General features: G+C 55.2%; 1 protein-coding gene across 2 annotated transcripts; it reads right to left on the bottom strand.

Moving 5' to 3' along the window:
• Window positions 1-2,366: 2,366 nt before the first annotated feature.
• Window positions 2,367-8,145, bottom strand: KCNK15 (potassium two pore domain channel subfamily K member 15). 2 transcript variants are annotated; one of them, XM_064167814.1, is made up of 3 exons: window positions 7,804-8,145; window positions 3,645-4,593; window positions 2,367-3,452 (listed from the first exon to the last, which is right to left on the bottom strand). In XM_064167814.1, exons 1-2 carry the CDS (start codon window positions 8,084-8,086, stop codon window positions 3,680-3,682), a joined length of 1,197 nt encoding a protein of 398 aa, XP_064023884.1. In that variant the 5' UTR covers window positions 8,087-8,145; the 3' UTR covers window positions 2,367-3,452; window positions 3,645-3,679. The 2 variants fall into 2 exon arrangements, with proteins under 2 accessions (XP_064023884.1, XP_064023883.1); XM_064167813.1 differs by having other exon boundaries at window positions 2,367-4,593.
• Window positions 8,146-19,687: the final 11,542 nt, after the last annotated feature.

The raw sequence follows: 19,687 nt of genomic DNA, 5'->3' as shown, positions 1-19,687 counted from the left end.
CATGGAAGGGCCCTCTCTGAATCAGCCCCAGCTTCACACCTGCATTTCCCTGTGCCATTTCCAGATGTAATTTGGCCGTGAGCAGCTCCAGGAAGAGAGCTGAGCTGGCTCCCAGCCTGTGCTCTGCTCGCTACCTCAACCAGAGGCCTTCTGTTTCCCTCCCAAGACCCTTTGTGGTCTGCACTGGCTGTTCAAGGTTGACTGAGGCCTTGGAGGTGAAAATACTGCTGGCAGAAAATCCTACACTTGCGCAGGCTGTTTGGAATACCAAGAGGCAGTGTGGGTGCAGAGGCATCTGGGGAATCCTCAGGAAGGAGACCCATGGGTGGCCCTGGGTGTGCAGCTACTACCTAGCCCTGGATGGCCTTGACCTGCAAGCTGTTGAATGGGAAGTGTCTGGGGGCTCCAGTGTGGCTCCTGCTGCGGGGGCTGAGGGAGGAGGTGGTGAGGACAGGCAGCATTCCCCAGGGACCTGCAAGCCCTTTTCCCATGTGAATTATGAGAGACTGCCAAGTCCCAGATCACTGAGAACTACTTCAGTTTTTGTCATGCCTCTAAGACCCTCTGCAGGGCACCAGGCAGCTCCCCACCCTGCCACCACCTGCACCTGCTACAGCCCCTGGGGAAGCAGTGGTAGAGGAACAAGGTGGAGGAGGAGGAAAGTTTCTTCACCAGTATGAGTGTCTGGGAGGTCAGGGCAGCCCAGCATGGCAGCTGGAGAGGAACAACATCTGCCACCCTCACACCATCATCACCTTCCAAAAGCAGGGCAGGCCTCAGGCAGTCACTAAGCCTGAGCTCCCAAGCAGCCATGCCTGGCAGCTTGGCCTGCACAAAAGCAACAAGAACCCAAGCAGGTTCCTCTGCCCCAGCAGGCCTCGTGGTGCAGCTGTATCACCAGCCCTGGTACTTCTGCCAGCTTTGCATTGTGGCATAGCAGGTTTGTGGCATGAGCAAAGAGCCTCTGAGCACTGGCAGGGCTGAATCCAGAGGTAGAGTGCAAGGCTGGCTGAGCCTCCACATTGGGCTTCCTCTCCTGCTTCCAGCTCCAGAAGAGGTGGGTTTCACCAGGGTGATGCCATGTGGGCTCTGACTTGTGCAGGAACTGAAGAGCTGCTTCATTCCATGAGTGCAGACGGAGGGTGAGAGCTGCTGGCTCCGTCCTCGCCCCTCAGAGGTTGTTCCGGGTGCAGGGTGGAAAAGGCAAGAGATCTCCATCTGTTGCACAGCTCTGGTGGCAAGGGCTGAGAGCCCTAGTGAGGCTGGGCAGGGGGAAGTGGGACATGGCAACCAAGGGGCTGAGTTGGTGGGGATCAGCATGAAAGCACAATGGAGGACCCGAGGTGGCACTGACAGGTGGATTTTGAAGCTCACAGCTTGCTTTCTCCCCCACCTCTTCCCCTTGTGCTATTTAAACCAGGGCTCACACAGCTGCTCCAGATATGAGCTCACTCATCCTGATTTGAGGCCATGGGTGCAAAGTGGTGCAGCTGCTGAGCAGGGTGAGGAGCTGCAACCAGGGCTGCCACACACCGCAAAGGGTTTGTGGGAGCATCTAGGTGATGGTCTTTCAAACCAGCCCCTCATGCCAGCCCAGTAATGCCTGCACTACCCTCCCTGCCTGTGTGCCCCAGGCTGTGCAGCTCAGGGCTCTGTCGTTGTCCCTTCCCTGCCCACGCGTGGGACAAAGAGATGGGCTGAGGCCAAAAAGGGCTGAGAATCTTGCATGAGGGTCCTGCTGCCCATGAGCAGGAAGGATGGAGCTGCTGTGACCCAGGAGTGGATGTGAAGTCCTGTCTCTGCCTCCAGTGTGGTGTAGAACATAGAGCATGCCCCAGGCAGAGGTACCAGGTGAGGGTACCCAGCCCTGCCTTGCCCAGCACTCCTCTGCTGCCTGCCAGCCCCAGCAGCAAGGCTCTGAGCTTGCCTGCTTGGCCAGCGCCTGTCTCAAAGCGCAGATCCCTGATGTTGTTAAAGATTGGAACAAGACAGACCAAGTCATAACAAGCCTGTGCAGATCTGGGGTGATACCAAAGCCCAAAGCTGCCTCCAGGCAAGCCTAATCACAGGGAGGGTTGTCAATGTGAAGGTCATTGGCCAGAGAGGGTGAAGGAGCTCATGGCATCCCCATGGTGGGTGGGCAAAGCCACTGTCCCACAGTGTGCACCAAGATCCAGCTGCTTCCCATCCCTGGGATAACCACTCTACCCTGCTCCTGCTTCCAGTGCCCAGACAGCCCAGCAAACATCCACAGGGATAATACCCCTGGGCATAAACACTGTCCATGCCCTGGCATACCCCTGCAGTGGGCAAGGCTGGGGCTCATTTTTTTGCTCCCTCTTGTGACACATAAGCAAACACCAGCACTGGATTCACCTTTTATTAAACTGCCAAAGAACAAAGAGAGGAGAGAGCAAAGCCTGCCCTGGGCCCTTCCCAATGCTGGCACTCCGCATGCCTTCCCCACCCGGAAATTGGGATTATCCTCTGGGAAACCCTGCTCAGAGGGTGTTTTGGATAGAACTAAGAGTGAAAATGTCTGTTATTGGGGGGTGGGGGCTCATTCCTACTGATGTCAGAGCCCATTTCTGTTTTCTTGGAGACAACACAGGATGAACATGGGCCACGATGGGGAGCACAGGTGAAAGAGTCTCCCAGGTGGGGCTGTGTGGCTCCCACATCCCAGCCGGGAACGCACACCAAGATGGGATCACCTGCCTCTGATCACCCCAGCAGCCATGAGCCCATGAACTCCTGGGGACTGTAAAGAGGTGAAGGGCAGGTATGCTGCTGGGTGGCCAGCAGGAGGTGAAGGGTGATTTTTAGGTAATGATCTTCGGGGCCACACTTTAGGTGGCTCTCCCTGGGGCTGTGCCCTCGGCGCAGTCTAGGCTCAGCAAAAATCAGGCTTATGGTGGGGGTGGAAGAGTTCAGCTTCCCCTGCAAATGGGACATGGCATCCCATCAGCCAGCTCAGCCTGGAGAAGCTACCAGTAGTGAGGTAATGTGTGCAGGTAAGGTGTGCCTTATGGGGGTGAGCACCTCCAGCTTCCAGAAGTACTGCACTGGCCACCAAGCTGAGCTGAGACCTGGAGGGCTGGCATGTGAATCATGGAGCTGTTCCCTTATCCTGAGCAGCAGGACCTCAGCCTGTCCCCTCCTGCCCACCCTCTAACTGCAAACCTGCTGTCTGGCACCAACTTACCTGCACCCAGCGTCAGCAGACAACTTAAAGATCCCCAACCCTGCCAGGCTCACTAACATGGGCTTTGCTTTTGATGCCCTCTCAGCAAGTGCAGTCCAGCCCATGCTTCAAGGGGCACACGGCTGGGCCTGGGCAGAGTGGGAGGGCAGCAGTGTCTCCATTTGGGGAGCAGAGAGGTGGGAAAGCAAACCTAGAGGCTGCTGGACTTCACACTGGGGAATCTCTTGCCAGACCCAAAGGCTGGGACCTGCATGGGAGCGAAAAGCGAACAAAACCTAAGGATGCCATTCAGTGCAACAGAAAGGAGTGAGGGTTTCTTAGCAGGGTTTAAACGCTCCTGCTGGACCCTGTGTGGGACCAGCTGCCAGCTGGAAGGGGAGAAGGATGGGGGAAATGGGAGCATTAAGAAGGAGCTGACATTCTGTTCCTCATTTGTCACCTTGGTAGGATTTGAGCAGGGCTCCACATGTGCTCCTAGATGGACTTCCTGCGCAGCCGGGCGCGGTGCCGGCAGCGGGGGCTGCTGGAGGACAGAGTGCTCCCCGGGGAGGAGCCGGTCGGAGCCCGCGTGCTCAGGGACACCTCGTCGATTTTGTAGGAAATGGAGTTGTAGTACACGGGGTTGGTGTGGCAGCTCAGCGTCTCGGGGTGGGAGGGCACCGGGCTGCCGCAGAGCTGAGGTCTGTAGCACAGGCATGTGCAGAAGGAGGGGACGGCGGCCGCCGAGTGGGCTGACCGGCGCCGCTGCCGCTCCGCGTCCTCCAGGACCAGAGGGATGAGGTTCACCTGGCTCGTCCTGTCCTCCGTGGGCAGGAAAATGGCATTGCCGCTCCGGCTGTCCCCCGCGGGCCTGAGGTGGATGTTGTTGTGGGCTCTCCTCAGCGATTCTCGCTCCTCGGCGTCCCGCCGCTCGTCCTCCGAGTTCATCGTCAGGAACCGCAGCACCACCAGGTTGAGGAAGGCACCGATGACCGTCAGGCCCACCAGAATGTACATGAAGCTGAAAGCCACGTATGGGGGCTTCTTCTGCAGCGCCTCGTTCTTCTGCAGAGCCACGAAGTCTCCAAAGCCAATGGTGGTCAGGGTTATGAAGCAGTAGTAATAGGCATGAAAGAAAGTCCAGCCCTCAAAATAAGAGAAGGCTGCTGCTCCGATGCACAAGGTCCCCATGCAGGACAGGAAGCCAACCAGGACCATGTTCTCCATGGAGACATTGGTTGTCCTCATGCCCAGACACTTCTTGATCTTCTTGAGCAGCAGCCGCACGACGGTATTCATGCGCTCCCCCAGGCTCTGGAACATGACCAGCGTCAGGGGGATGCCCAGGATGGCATAGAACATGCAGAAAACTTTGCCTGCGTCTGTGCCTGGGGCAGCATGCCCATAGCCTGCGAAGGGAAGAGGACAGGCAGGTGTCAGGGTCTCACTGGGGTTTCTAGCAAAGCTGACCTGGGACCAAGAGGAGCAGTAGAGTAAGGGGGAAATGGGAAATGAGTTGGTAACAGATCTGCAAGCAATGCTAACAGGGCACGGGGTGACATGTGCTCTGGTATGATGGCACATTGGATGTGGGCAGAATCTCACTTGGCCTTTGAAGAGAGAAGGTCCCCTCCTGATGGTTCTAGGGCTGGATTGAGTGATTCCCCCAGTGAGGGAGGACAGAGGGGCACTGAAAGCAGCAGTGACAAGTCACTCTGTGGGAAGGGATGCACCCAGCCACTCCTAAACAAAACTGCCCTTGCAGGGCCGTCATCACCTCCCCCTGGCACCTGGCTGGCCCCTCCAGCCCAAGCTCTCCAGTGCCATGTGCACCTTCAGGCTATATGATCATTTGCTGCCTGAACTGTTGGGTAGGGGTTATAGGGCCTGTGCTATAGGGTGAGTTCCCACAGGAGCAGCTAAGCCTGTGAGGACTTCTGCAGAGCAGCTTCAGCTTTGCTCCAGTGTTACTCAGACCATGAAGCAGTGCTGGACCATTGGCAAGAGGGTCTGTGCTGTTTTAGATGCAGAGAAGTTACTTATGGCAGCGCAGCCCTGTCAGCCCTTGTCCCAGGAACAAGGAGCTCAAGAAGGACAAAGTTCTCCTTGAATGCCTTCTGTGATTTAATTTCCTCACCTTGCTCCACGTTTCAGAGCTGTGACTCAGGGACGCACACAATTACACCATGAGTGGTGCTGAAGTGTTCACCAGGACCTGCCAGGCTTCCGCAGTGACTCTGTGCCCACCTCACTTCATTACAGAGCCTGAAGAGGCACCAGTGGCCTCTGACCTAAGCGGATGAGTCAGGAACTGGGTGCCAGGGAGGCAGGCAGTGTGGGGAGTAACTCAAGAGCATCCAAACCTTGCTTTTCAGTTTCTGTGAGAAACTCCCATTCTGCAGGTGGCTGCAGAGCTGCTCCTGCAGGGCCCATGGCAAACACCTATCTGTGCCCAAGTGACCATGTGAATTTTGCATGAAGAAATGGAGAGCCCCCTCCTTAATGTTTTCTTTAATTCTCCAGTCTTGGTCATAGCTGTGACTTGGCTTCCCTCTGTCTCTGCTGCCAGTGGATTTCCAGGACTTTGTAGGGAAGCTATTAGAATGGAGCAATGGGAAGCCCAGAGGATGATAACCACGTTGTGCCAGGCTCCTGCTCCAAGAAACTCTTACAATGGGACATGGCTGGGAGGCTCAGGACAGTGCTGCACTTGACCGTGCTGTGCTCTGAGGTGCAAGCAGGCAGGAAGGGATTGGTTTGTACTTGCTCTCTTTCTAAAGCCATGCAATCGAAAGCTGCTAAACTTCATGCCTACAACGACACATTTCAGAGAACACAAAGCAGACCTGAGGCTGCAGTGGTCATAAAAAACCCACTCAGATCCAAGCTTAACAACACAGTGCAATGATCCAGTGCTGGGCTGCAAGATAATCCAGCGACAGCAGGGAGAGGGTAAAAACAATGATCCACAAGAGCAGTAAATGGAAAAACAGTCCTTGTACTAAGAGAGACTACTGAAAGAGCATTTGAGTGATGCTTTGGAATTGACAAAGGGAATTAGACAGAGTAAACACAGACCCATTAACCTTAGAACAGATCTGGAGCACAGCCTGACAGAAGGAGGCCTGAGGTGCCAGCGTTTTGGAAATGTGGCACCCGGGCTGGAATTCTTTATGGCAGGGGCTTGCGATAAGTGCAGCAATTGTTTGTCGCTGTCAAAGGAACAATGATGGAAATGAAGCTGCAACCTGTCAGAAGGTGATGGAGATTCTCCCTGAAACCATCCATCCTACCCGCTTGCAGGGGCCCATCGCTAAGCTAATGCTGAGCCCCTTGCTGTTTGCTGGCCATGTGCATGGCCAGCTGCACAAACTCCGCCTTGCATCTTGTGGGGATACATGGATACCCGCAGGGCAGGGGCTGTGGGGGTAACTGTTCCTCTGCCACCTCTCATCCCCTGGGAATGCAGCACAGCTGATCTCACCAGCCCTTCTCCCGAGCGATGATGCTTTCAGCTACCAGATGTGTTTCATCCATTCCAAGCCCCTTGGTAAGGCTGAACCCTGTCCCAGGGGATAAGGAGGGGACTGTTGGCTAGGGAAGGGCAGGTTCAGCCTTGGGGTTCCCGGCTTCAAATCGTGTCTGCAGACTGAAATCCCAGCACCAACAACGACTTGAGCACAGGATCCTGTGCCTGTCTACCCCCACAGGATGCTCAGGATACATGGATTAATAGAAGTGGATTAATTAATGTTCAGCTCCCTCATGGCCAAGCTCACCTAGGACTAAGGCAATCCTCACTCGATTTGCTTTCATTCTTTTGCAGAACTGAAGTAGGGCTCTGGTTTGGGTAACTGTATCTACATGAGGTTTAATGCCACTCATTCCTCGCCAGGCCCCCTGACCCCCACCTCTGCAGGTTCCCCTGCAGGCTGAGCCAGATTCAGCACCTGGTGGCTGTCTTGGTTTCCTGAAGCCAGGTCTCAAACAGCCAAACAGACAGAGTTCTGAGCTGGCAGAGAAGCCAGTAGTTCTTGCCCAGCTCATCAGTATGGTTTGCTGGCCACAACACTGCACAGAGAGCAGGCGGGGCTCCCACGTCTGTCATTCTGCAGCCCCATCAGCTTCTGCCACCGCCTCTCACAAAGATGCCTGCAAGCAGTCCGTGTCCTGCCCACGGATTACTTTTCAGCTGCTGGGCACTGGGGTTCCCACAGGGTCAGTGCTGGGGAATGGCCTGAAGGGATACCCCAGCATTGCAAGGGTGAGATCTGCCTCTCTTATGTAGGCAGCATACCCCTCACCCTCTCTCCAGGGCTGTGCTGGGGCACCGAGAGGTGGTGGAGGTGTGGGAGGGTTTGGGGTTTGGAGGTGCAGAGGTATGGGGATGGAGGGAAGTTGGGATGACGAAGTGTGGGGATGCAGAAGTGCTGGGACGGAGGGATGGGGATATGATGTGGTACGGGGATATGGGGACACAGGCACGCAGAGATGCTGGGCTACAGGAACGTGAGGGTGGAGAGGTGCCAGGATTTGAGGTCGGAGGGATGTGGGGACGGAGAGGTGCGGGGATGTGGGAGCCGAGAGGCACAGGACACAGTCCAGGTGCCAGCACTCACCGATGGTGGTGATGACCGTGATGGCGAAGTAGAAGGAGCCGGCGAACTTCCACTGGCGCCCGGCGCGGTGCGGTTCGGCCTGCAGCACCAGCCGCTCCAGCTCCCGGTAGTCGTCGGCGGAGAAGCGATACTTCCTGCGCAGCTCCCCGCGCTTCTGCTCCAGCAGCCGCTTGCGGCCGCTCTCCGCCTCCGACTCCAGCGCATCGAAGACGGCGGCTCCCACCAGCAGGTAGGAGAAGATGCAGAGGATGAGCGCGGCCGTGCGCAGGTTCTGCCGCTTCATGGCGAGGGGCGGCCGCCGGCGCCTCAGCCTGGGCTCCGCATGGCCCCGCGCCCGCCGCCCCCCGCCGCGCAGCCCCCGCGCACCGCCCCCTGCGCGCAGCGAGTCCCGGGCACCGCGCACCGCCCCCTGCGCGCAGCGAGTCCCGGGCACCGCGCACCGCCCCCTGCGCGCAGCGAGTCCCGGGCACCGCGCACCGCCCCCTGCGCGCAGCGAGTCCCGGGCACCGCGCACCGCCCCCTGCGCGCAGCGAGTCCCGGGCACCGCGCACCGCCCCCTGCGCGCAGCGAGTCCCGGGCACCGCGCACCGCCGGCTCCAAGCACCGAGTCCTGGGGCACCGCTAACCTTCGCCTGCGAGCAGACTCCCCGGGCGCTGCACACCGCTTTCTTTGGGCACTGACTGCATTAGGCACCGGCTCCTGTGGGCACCGGGCATTGGTTCCCCGGGCACCAGCTGCTTTGGGTACCGGTATCAGCTCCCCTTTGCATTAGCACCTGCACCCATCCTGCTAGGCAGCCCTGGGCTAGAGCTGATAGTCCCACACGGCAGGTGAACCCTCACCAGGCCATGATCCACCCCGTGCTGGGTGGCATTAGTAGTAGTCCTTTTCCCAGAGGTACAGGCTTTGTGCACCCCTGCCCTTTCTGCCCTGCTCAAAAGCAGGGATTTTTGGAGTGTGTGTGCTGCCACTGCTCCCACAGTCCCATGGTGCCATCCCTGTGTGGGCAGCCCTCACCCCACTCTTCCTCTGGGCTCTGACCACAGAGGGGCCACATCACTCCAGGGCAGTGAGGAACGCACAGTGGTGTCCTCTGTTCTTTCTGCTTTACCCAGCCACCCACCAGAGCAGATGGCATGGGCTGTTGTGCCCAGTGCTGCTTTGGGAGAGCAGAAAGGAGCAAAATCACCAGACTCAGTGTTTCTGCTGATTTCTGTGGCACAATGCTGCAGGCATGGGAGGACATGAAGCCCCCAGCCTGGTGCTGGCATGGGGGCTTGAGTGGGACCTCCCTACAGTGATGCACTGTGAATAGCCCAGGTGGGCTCAGATGAGCAGGAAAAGGAGCCCTTGGAGGAAGCAGAGCCCACAAAGAGAAAACCTTGCTCCTCATTACTCGTTTATTGAGCTTTTCTGTAACCCTCAGGTTCGCTTTTAAACACAGATGCTGCTTGTGGTTGTGAGCTGCAGGAGATGATGTCTCCAAGAAACGAGCTATCCTTTTGACTTGGAACAAAGCAAAACAGGAAAACAAAGCAGCACGAAGGCTGGCATCCCTCTGCTCCCAGCTCACCTCTCTCTGCAGAAGATGATGCCCAGAGTTCTAATTACAGCAACGGGGCCTTGGATTTGGCATAGGGAAAACTTCCTGACCTTGAGGAGAGCAGAACACCGGAACGGTTAGGGAAGGCAGCGGCAGCCCCATCCGGAGGAGTTTACAGACAAGATAAGCAGATGCCATGGGGTCTGCTGGAGTACTCTGGATGCAGCCGATGCTCTCCTTGATGCCCTATGGCACCCCTTCAGCCCTGTCCTCTGCCCTTCCGTGGCCAGCACAGGGGACACGGTGCCCTTTCTTGCCGTGAGCATGAACTCTTTTTCACCCTGGCCACTTGCCACTTCCCTTCTCCCTGCTGAGCCTCTGTTCCAAGCACCATTAGTGAAAGTTGTTGCTGAATTAAAACCAGAGGCTCCAGCAACCAGCAGCAGCAGCTGCACAAGCCGTCGGCGGGTTGCTGCTCAACACTGTAGCACTTTCAGCCACCTAAATCACACTGCAAAGCCTTTGCTGGAGGAATGTGTCTGGTTTATGTTTTCTGTGGTGTCACTGCAGCACTGGGATGTTGTGGGACCTCCAGGCCCAGAGCAAGGTGGGACTGCCTGCTAGAAGAGATGGAGTTCCCCTTCTGCCGAGCAGCTGCTGGCATTTTTCCCGCTGGTCAGCAATGACATTCCACCTTGGCGACAGGACACAGTGCTGCTAGCTGAGCTCCTGCTGCTTCCGCTACAGAGGGAGGAGATCTTATGGTGATCGCATTACCATGTGCCTGTCACATCTTTTAGGAGATATCTGGGGAGTCCAGTGCCCTACAAGTGAAAATTTGGGGAGCCCAGGTAATATTTGGAGCATTATCGTGCTATCCAAAGCCAGACAGTCTGTGCAGATGCTGGGCCAACATGCCAGTGCAGGTTCAAGCACACAAATCCCTGAGACATGCTCCAGCCATAGGCGAAGATAGGCACGAGGTAATTGCACAGTTCCCTTCAGCAGCAGCATCAATCTCAGATGGTCACAGGCTTCCTACATCCTCCACAGCTTGTTTCCAAGTGCAACTCTGCAGCGACAGCCAGCAGTGCTTGGACAGACATGACAGGGCACAGCCTTCTCAAGACACTGCTTACACGGGGAGGAGATATGGGAGATATGCGCCTGGGATCTCACCCTGCCTGTGCCTGGGGCTGTTTGGAGCAGTGGGGGCCACTTTCACCCCTGCAGTATGAACAGCTCTCAGAGCTTTCTTGAAGTAGATTCTGCTAGCTCTGGCCCCTTTGGGTCTTGTGACAGGTGGGCCTTGTTTGGCCCCAAGATCTTCTCCTGACCCAGAAGAAATCTTCACCTGTCAGTGTCTTGTGGCACAGGCCTTTCTTCACAGGTCGAAGAATCAGGCAAATCTTTTTGCTGGAGACAGAGATACTGTCCATAGAGCAGCATTGGAAGAGGCTCTCATTCAGCACAGGCATGATGCAACATGATGAGGGCTTGGGACAGCTCTGGTTTCTCCTTTTGGGGCTTGCTTTGCCCTTGTGCAAGTCACAGGCTCCTGTGGAATAAATTCTGATCCAGGGGAATCAGGGTAGCAGGATCCATTTGCTAATGAGAACCCCTGCAGTAACAAATCCAGCAGTGATGGAACCAGGAGCGTATGGCAGTGACACACAGAGCCCTGTTCTGAACAGGGTCACAGACTTCTGAGTTCAAATGGTGCTGGTGTCAGCTCTGTGTCCCTGCTGCTCACACACTGCTGCTTCCTGCATGCAGCAAGCATGGGGGCATGAGTGAGACCAAACTGTGTCACATCACTGTGGTGCAGAGCAGCTTCTCTGGAGCAGGGGGAGGAAAGTCTCACTCTTTCTACCAGGAAGCTCCCTCAGTTCAACCTTTGCCTTCCCCCCACCTGGAGAAGGGTCAGGCTGGAGCTGCAGGATCAGGCCAGCAGGGTAATGTGCCTTATCATTGATTTCCAGTGAGGAGCTGCCTTGTGAGATTAAATGTCTCATTTTTATTGCATGGAGAGGCAGAGGAGAGTGAAAATAAACCAAAGTGGAGGTGATGTCTTTCTCTGCAAGGTTCTTGTGACCAGGAGCCAATGTGGCTTGTTTGTTTGGTCCTTTGGAGGTGAACTTTGAGAAGCTGCTTCCTTCCCAGGGTAGTAAACAAAGTCAAACCTCATCTGTGTTTAAACCAGGACCTAATTAATCTGTTTAATTGGCTCATGTCTACCAATTCCAGGCTGGCAAGGAGCTTATTAAAAAGCTTTTCTAGTTTTAGTGGATTGAAATAAGCAAAGCTTCTTAACCATCTCAGGTGGAAGATGCTGAGTAAGGGGTGGGCTCCCCAACAGTGTGGGTCTGTGCAAGGTGGTCCCACAGCGCAGTGGAGGAGGTGAGTGATGGGAGCATCCCCCCAGCTCTCCCCAAGCTGCTTCAGGCATTGGTGCTGCCTTGGGCCGCGCAGACAGCTCCTGGTCCCCAGGCAAAGGGTTGGTCTCAGCAGGACTTGCAGTGCCAAACATGCTGCCCACCCAGGGGTGGCTGATGGTCAAGGATGGGCTCTGTCAGGCGTCAGCCCCCTCCCTGCATTTCAGTTGTGAGGTGCTCCAGCTCTGCAGGGGCTTGAGGACCATCCTGTCATGCTCTGCTGCTTTGTTTTTCTTTAAGACCAAAGAGATCTTTCCTCCTGCCTTAGCAGAAGCATTGGCACAGCTGTGGCTGTAATGCCATTTAATACCCAGATTACAGCCTCCCAATGCTACAGGGCATTTTTAAAGCAATGGATTAGTTCATTGCTGAAAGGATTAGATATTGAGATACCAGCTGCAGCTGCTCAGATGACAGTGGGATTCCAGGCACTGCTTGGCTCTCCCAGGGCAGGTGGAGCTGGGCACCAGTGGCCTGCCCTTTTCTCCATGCCAGGGATAAAGGTGATGTCTTCTTCCATCGACAGAGTCCCTGGTCACATCCAGACTGGACTTAGCAGCATTTGCTCCATAAATCCTTCTGTAAAATGTCCTCCTGCTAGCCAGGGCTACCTTCGCTGTGTCCTGCAGGCCATGCCTGGGGCTGCTGGAGGCTCAGGAGCCTCTCAGCTTTCAGCTCTGGGATTTCTCTGCTGCCTCCCTCTCTGACTCTGTAGCTCAGATGGCTGCAGGCACATTTTTGTGTTGTGATCTGGAAGCTCAACGAGGGAGTTAACAAAGTGTTGGGTATGAACTGGTTGCAAATACAGCTTGGTCACCATGGATGTGGCTTGGAGGTTTCAAACCCCAGGGCAGGTGAACACAGCTCCATCTGACTGTCTTCACCCACCTTGTCTAGTACCAGCCTTGCTAACACTTGTGGGCCTTCCCCAATTACCTTTCCTACCCAAAACATGTCCTTCAAGGGGATGCACAGCCTCATCCTCCCCAGCAGCCCGATTTTCTGGTGCTTGTACACGAAGCAGACCTGGGCTGGAAATGCTGACAGTGCTCTTGACAGCTTATGGTCACAAACTCTATTTTCAGCCTAATAAGTTTTTTATTGGCTTGGAAAGTTGTCAGCTGAACATCAGCCAGACACAAAGTACCTGCCATAAAGTGCCTGGACCACAACCAAATGGGAAAGGTGCCACTCTGCTTTAGCAAGTTCTTGATCTCAGCCACTGCAATTGGTTCATTTATTTGATTTGAGGATCTTGGCTTTAAGAATAAAACAATAACATAAGATAATAATGCCCCTGCTTAATGATTTGTGGAAATATTTACTGAGCACCTGTTAAATCAGAATTGGCAGCCAGTTTGGATTGGGGCTGAGGTGGGAGGCTCCCTGGTGGTGCTGGGGTGGGCTGGTCCCTGTGAGGATTAACTGGACCCCAAGGATAGAGGCTCTGGGAACATGTCTGGAGAAGAGCTCCACTCTCTGAGAAGGTTAATCTGGAGATAAGCTGTCATAGCCTCAGACTCACTATAGAAACAGCCACATCAAACCCTTGGCTAAGTGGAGTAGCAGGGCTTGAACCTGAGCATGCCTCTGCCCCCACCACAGCAATGTCATGGTGCTGTAAATGACTTTCCTGCATTACAGCCCATGGGGCTGCCAGGAAGGTCAATGGCAGGAGCAGGGAAAGGGGCTGGGAATCAATCACAGACATGTGAGGCTCTTTCAGAGGGTGTCCTGATGTCCAGACTCTTGCTGCAGGAGCTGGAATGATCCTGAGGCACTGTAGTGTTCCTGTGAGTCGCCCCATGGTGAGCCATGGGCTCTGGCATACTGAGTGGCACATTGAACCCATGTAGCACCCAGTGAGCTCTGCATCCCTACCGAGAGCTCTGTAGGCAGCTTCAGTGGCAAAGGCATCTGCCTTCATTAACTGTGTCCCCAAGTCCTGTGGCAGTGCAGGACAGCAAGTCCCACTGCAGGGCATCCCAGGCTGGCTGGAGCAGGAGGCAGCTGCCACCAGCTCCTGGATCCCAGCTCTGGCACCACGTGTACCTGCCTACCTGGGGCTGCTGCATGGAGAATCGGTGGTGACTCCCATCCCAGGGCTGAGCTGAGCCATCACCACCAAAGGTGTGAGATTTGGAGGTGCCAGCCTCCGGGGTGACTACCTCGTGGTGTGGGAGCCATGACAGCGTTGCCTGCTGCCCCAGGGCTTTGCTTCCCAGGCAGACAGTTTACAGCAAATGGCTTGTTTTGGTGCTAAAAATAACTCGGTAGGAAATAAAGTGGCCTGGGCACTTCAGCCGGTGAAAAGTGCATTCGTCAGGAGAACGCAAAATGTCCTTTCCTGTCCTGTCTCTGACACTCAAGGAACTGGCGCTGAGATGCTGGCTGAGCTTCCCAGCCAGGCTCCGCCTCACTTCGATGCAGTGTCTGATCCCACCGAGATACATTTCCCTTCTCCTGCTAGCAGTGCCCCACAGGCTGGTCCCAGTCCCCAGACTCCACTGCCGGGAGGCAGCTCCAGCTTTGGGGCCAGAAGCGATTTCCCACCCGTGGGAGCTGTGAACTGCCCTGTGAAGGTCTTCCCAGCTGTGCCATTCCTGGAGCACAGCAGATTCCCAGTGGGAAATGGATATAACAAAATGAAACTATTTGTTTTCTCTCACGCTGACAGGACCCTGTTGAGGACATAGTTCTTCCTCCACCTCTGAACTGTAGATTTTACTAAGTCTCCTTTATATGCAAAGATTTCCCAGCTGCGTCTCTCCAGACTTTCCTCTGCAAGGATTAACTGGGAGATAAGATGTATCCTCTCAAATTGCAAATGCAAAGCTGTGGGTGCCTGGCCTAGCTGCTTGCCCAGCCCTGGCACCTTTTTTCCAGCCCTGCTCTTGGGCACAGGAAAGGACAGCACAGGAATCAGAGCTGTTCTGGGCATCAGGACTCCAGATCGGTCAGTTGCAGGGAGTCAGGTTAACACCAGGCTCTGCTGCACGCAGGCAAACCACCTGAGCTACAGGAGGAAACAAAGTGGAGGCCTCTCTGGGAGCTCAGATGATTCCCTACCTTTCGGGGCTGTCCTAGTGTGGGAGCTGAGGTGATGAGCAGTGCCAGGAGATGATGACTATCTGGACACCCACCCTCCCCCAGGTCACTTCCACACAGGGTCAGCCCACAGACTCGGGGCATGTCAATTTTGGGGGTTCTGGCTTGGGAACTACTTACCAAAGACCCTTTTTATGTAGGAAGAGCTGGGAGCTGTCCCCCAGCCTGGTTTCTGCAGGTGACTGCAAGTCCTTCACCCACTCCTGCACTCTGCCTCTGGTAGAGGATGCTGCTCTGGTTCATCCATAAACCACCCTCTGTGCCTCACCCATGTGGCACTGGGTAAGGAAAATAAAGCCCCCTCTTGCCCTCTGTACTGATGGGTTTGCACCCATGAGGCTAACCAGAGCTCCTGTCAGTAAATCTGGGGATGAGGAGTATGAGATAGAGACCTGGCAAGGGGGAAGAAGAGGCACTGGCCCACTCAAAGGCTGGTTCCACCAGCTGTGGTCACAAAATCCAGCGATGGAGAGATGGCTCACGCTCATTCCTATGGGCAGGTGGGTTAAACCCCAGACTTGCCCCTGACATTTCAGCTCTTGGAGCCCCTCTCCTTCACTGTGCACCTTGTGCTGTTGCAGCATCTGTTCAGGCTCAGCCCTCTGACAACCCTCTCAGAGCTCTTCCCCACCTCCTGGCACAGAGGGATAGTGGCTCTGGTGATGGAACTGACAGTTCTCCCCCACCTCTGCTGAGCAGCATTTCTGCATCAAAGCAAAGGCAGCCAGGACAGTGTTAATCTGTCTCCTGTCCTTATGTGTTCTTTGCATGGCTGGAATCAGCCTCTCCGAGGAGGAGTTGTGGTGCTGATGAGAAGCCTGGGAGCTTTCTGATGCTCCTTAGGGTAAACTTTGTACCTATCAGCCCAAACAAGCAGAAGAATTTCATGCTGTCTGGGCTGTGCCCTGGCACGAAGGGCTCTTCAGGGAGTCAGATCCAACCTGAGCATCTTGCTCAGGGCAGAGAGGAGGTCTGGTAAAATTCAAACTATAGTCTACATCCAGGCTGCTGAGAAGGCAGCGCAGGTCGTGGTGCAGCGAGCAGCTCCGGGTCTCTCACACTGTCCTGCTCTCTGCTGACCCCTGCCTTGAGCAGCGCTGCCTCGTGGCAACGGGCACAGAGGGCTTGCTGCTGGGGAATCTTTAGAGGAGTGGTCTGGAAAAATGCACGTCTCTATCAAGGCTGGGCTCGCCATGTCCTCCAGGCCAGATCCGTGCCCGCGGGCTGCAGTCGCAATTGCTTTGAGGCACATACAAATGCAGGTCACAGCTGCAGTCTGCGCAGGACTGAGCTGCAAATGCGTTCCCCAGCTCTGCCTCTGCCCAGGCCACACACTGCACAGCAGCTCCTGTTTGTGACTGCATGCACTGCAGGAATCATATTAGACTGATGGCCTCACACAGTCATGCTAAATGTTACTCTGTTTATGTGATTTGCTCTTCTTTGCAAGCTGTTAGGCTCCCAGATGCCAGACCACTCTGCACAGCATCAGCAATGTCTCCCCTTCTCTTTTAGAAACATCTTCACCAGTGGCACCCAGTCCCAGGAGTATTTGCCCTTTTGTCCCAGGTCACCTGAATTGCACCTGCTGGTCTTTTGTCAGCGTGCTCACTGTCCTTGGTTAACAGCATGACCTGGCAGGGCTGTTGTCCCTGTAGCCAAAGGTACTTTAGCGACAGAATTGCTTTGCTGAAGAAATAAATGCCTCTCGCTGAGGGTGAGGATGCTGTGACCTTTTGTTTGTGACCCGAGTGACTCATCCCTTTTGTGTGCACGCTGCAGCCTGCCACTGCACCATCAAAGCTGCACCACAGAGTCCTGCTGCCTGGTGCCTAGAGTAATAGGGAGCCAAGACCTGTGGCAGCGTCTTGCTCATGCTGCTTATTCTCCAGTTCCACTGCATAGTCTTCACAGCCGGGGCCTGAGGAATCTAAGTGCTGTGGAGCTGCCACATCTGCACGGTGCAGCCCCGTGGTGCAGTGTGCCAGGGCTGGCTGAACTTTTGACCATTTGGATCATCTCAGTCCCACAGTGATGTCCCCAGCAGCCCCAGTCCTTGTGTGACCAGCAGCTCCCACCCTCTCAGGCTGTATAAATCTCTGTCAAGGTGACAAATGCCTAAATCCACGTTATTAACCCACCCTGCTTGCAAGCAGGGCTTTACTGGCTGTAACAAACCCTCCTTCTCCAGAGTGAGGTGGGTAGCTCGGTCAGAGCCTTGTTTCAGCCGGAGGCTGTGTGTCACCCACCGCGCACTCTGCATGCAGCAGGGGAGGGAAAATCCTCCTACTCCAGTGGGCTAACGTCTTGTACCTCTGCAGCCATCAGCCGACAAACTCGACCTGGCAATGACTTTGCTGAGCTCAGGGAGTCTCTGCAACTCCTGCAGCACTCCCAGTTCCTCTCTCCCTGTTATTCACACACAGGAGCCCCTCGCCCACTTGCTTTGCTGGGTGCATCTGGAAACACAGAGCCTGGAAGCACAACATCCTTTTAGAAACCTATGCAAAGTGAAATAACGAATGAAATGCTCAGGTCCTCTGTGTTTATCTGCTGACAGTGCTATTTTATTCTCACAGAGCAATTTGCATGCCAAAGCAAACAATTTTGCATTTTGGGGAAAGAAGGTGGCCCTGTACCTGTTGCTGTCTGAGTGGCTTCCTGGAGCTGTCAGCTCAGAAGTTCTCTTTATCGTAACAGGTCTCAACTGTTTGCTACAAACCCTCTACCATGAGGGGTTTGTTTAATGGAGAAAGAAATGCTGCCAGTTTTCCATGCTTGATCCCAATTCCATTAATGTCATCAGGAGAGTTCCCACCATGTTTGGTTCATTGGCTGGGTCTAATCTGAGTAAGGGAATTAAAAGTCGGCACTGAGGCTGGATTTGCAGACAAGTTCCTTGCTCCACTTTGCTGTGCCAGAGAGTCTGTGGGAAAAGCAGACCGCACAGGTGGCACTCTTCTCGCCTGACTTCAGGCATCTTCAATTCCAGCAACAGATCGCCAAGGGAGGGGAAGAGGAACATTCAGATCATTGCAAGCTAGGAGCCCAAATGGGGTGAAGTGAATTTATTCCTTCCTGCAGAGCCACCTCGGTCCATGAGGATGTGCAGCTTGTGTAAAGGAACCTGCCAGTGCTGGAAGGTCCCTGCAGTAGAGGAGAAAGAAGCTCACTCAAAACCAGCCCCTGAGTAGGTGGATGCTGACTCAGGCACTGCTGAAGGTCTTCTGCTGAGGTTTTCTCCCTGTGCTTGTTCCAGCCAGGAACCAAGGCTGATGCCTGGTTCAGGATGCAGCCACAGCACAGCAACTCTGGTGGGCAGTGACCACCTTCCTGCCAGCAGCAAATACTTGTGCATGGTCCTGCTGACAGCTGAAAATGGGGAATATGTCACCCACCACCTTCCCTATCCCCTCATCCATTGCCAAAACACGCCTTACATCCTCCTCTTCTCATGCCACGAGTACTCCCAAGCTCTTTACTTCAGGGATAATCCCAGCTCTGGGGGGCAGGCGGGGGGGGGTGGTATCCCACCACGGGGGAGATTTGGAGGGGCCAGCCATGCCCACATATTTTAAGCAGGTTCTTGGCAGTGGCCATGAACAGTGTCCCATGCAGAGTGTCCCACAGAGGCAGTGACTGCTCTTTACCTTGATGGTGAGGGCTGGAAGGAGGAGAGCTCCTGTGCTGCTCCACCACCTAGTGCAACTCTTGCCGTGTAGGCTCATGAGCCAGCAGCTGGCCCTTAATTACTCAGCTAATTCACATCGTCATCTGAGAAGGAGAAGGACTGCAAAGCAAGAGGTACAACCCCCCAATATCTCAGGGGCTTCAGCCCAGGCACAGACTTCTAATGGCTTTTGCTGATTTGACAGCTGCAGGACAGAGAAAAATGAGCAGATTTATGCCTGCGACCATCCCTGGGGCTGCAAGATGCTTCCAGGATACAAATCTTTAAATCATCGTTAACAATGATGTGAGGGGGAGCTGGAGACGACAGGGGTGAGGGCAGAGGCTACTGGCACTTCCTACACTGTACTGCCTCCCCGGGGGCAGGGATGCTTTACTCAATCTGCCACTCAAAGTGGGTGCAAGTGGTGCGGTGCTGCAGATCCCAAGGCTGTGGGGAGTCGAGAGCGATTCTGTGGGCAGCTGCAGCCTCTCGGGTGGGATCCACGTGTGAGCATGAAGCTTTGGGCAGCCTTTGAAGTGTGAGCATTTTTCAGGAAAGGAGGAGCAGGGCTCAGAGCTCTGCAGGGCCCCAGATCTGAGGAGTTTGTGTGAGCAGCAGAGGCCAGACCTGCTCCTAATGTCCCAAAGATCTTACCCTCTGCAGAGACAGACCAACAGCTCCTCTGGGAGTGCAAGCTTTGCCTTCTGGCTTCCTCTGGCTGAGGTGGGAGCTGAAAGTTTCAGGGCTTCTCTGTTCCCCTGCCTGGTGCTGACCAGACTCTGGGGACGTACATCACAGCCTGCCTGGCTCAGCACTGCTCTTGGCTGGGTGCCTGCAGTCTCACCACCCAGGCTCTCCTGGCAGCTCCCCATTTGCAGGGCCCTGGGAAACTCGTCCCGGGCGCCGGCAGCGGCGGGCCCCCGCTGCAGCCTGCAGGCCAGCTGGCCCCTGCGCTTCTGCGGCACTCAAAGCAGCCAGACAGCGCTCGGCGGGGAGCAGTTGGTGGTTATTCGCACTTTACACATACTAACTCCATCTGAAGACCGCTGTGGTTCCTCCCCAGCAGCAGCAGAGATGGGTCCTTGCAAGGAGACTGTGATAGCTACTGGGCTTTGGTCCAAAGA

This window comes from Pogoniulus pusillus, chromosome 29 (genome assembly GCF_015220805.1).
Source record: "Pogoniulus pusillus isolate bPogPus1 chromosome 29, bPogPus1.pri, whole genome shotgun sequence".
In the NCBI taxonomy this organism is placed as follows: Eukaryota; Metazoa; Chordata; class Aves; order Piciformes; family Lybiidae; genus Pogoniulus; species Pogoniulus pusillus.
Note: the sequence above shows the minus strand (reverse complement) of the source record. Positions and strands in the feature narration are given on the sequence as shown.

What these genes read in the sequence shown, in the direction of transcription:
- KCNK15 (XM_064167813.1), bottom strand. Translation starts at nt 8,086, where the DNA reads ATGAAGCGGCAGAACCTGCGCACGGCCGCGCTCATCCTCTGCATCTTC. An exon ending in CACGGTCATCACCACCATCG is followed by an intron (nt 4,594 to 7,803) that starts GTGAGTGCTGGC and finishes TTCCCTTCGCAG; the next exon opens with GCTATGGGCATGCTGCCCCA.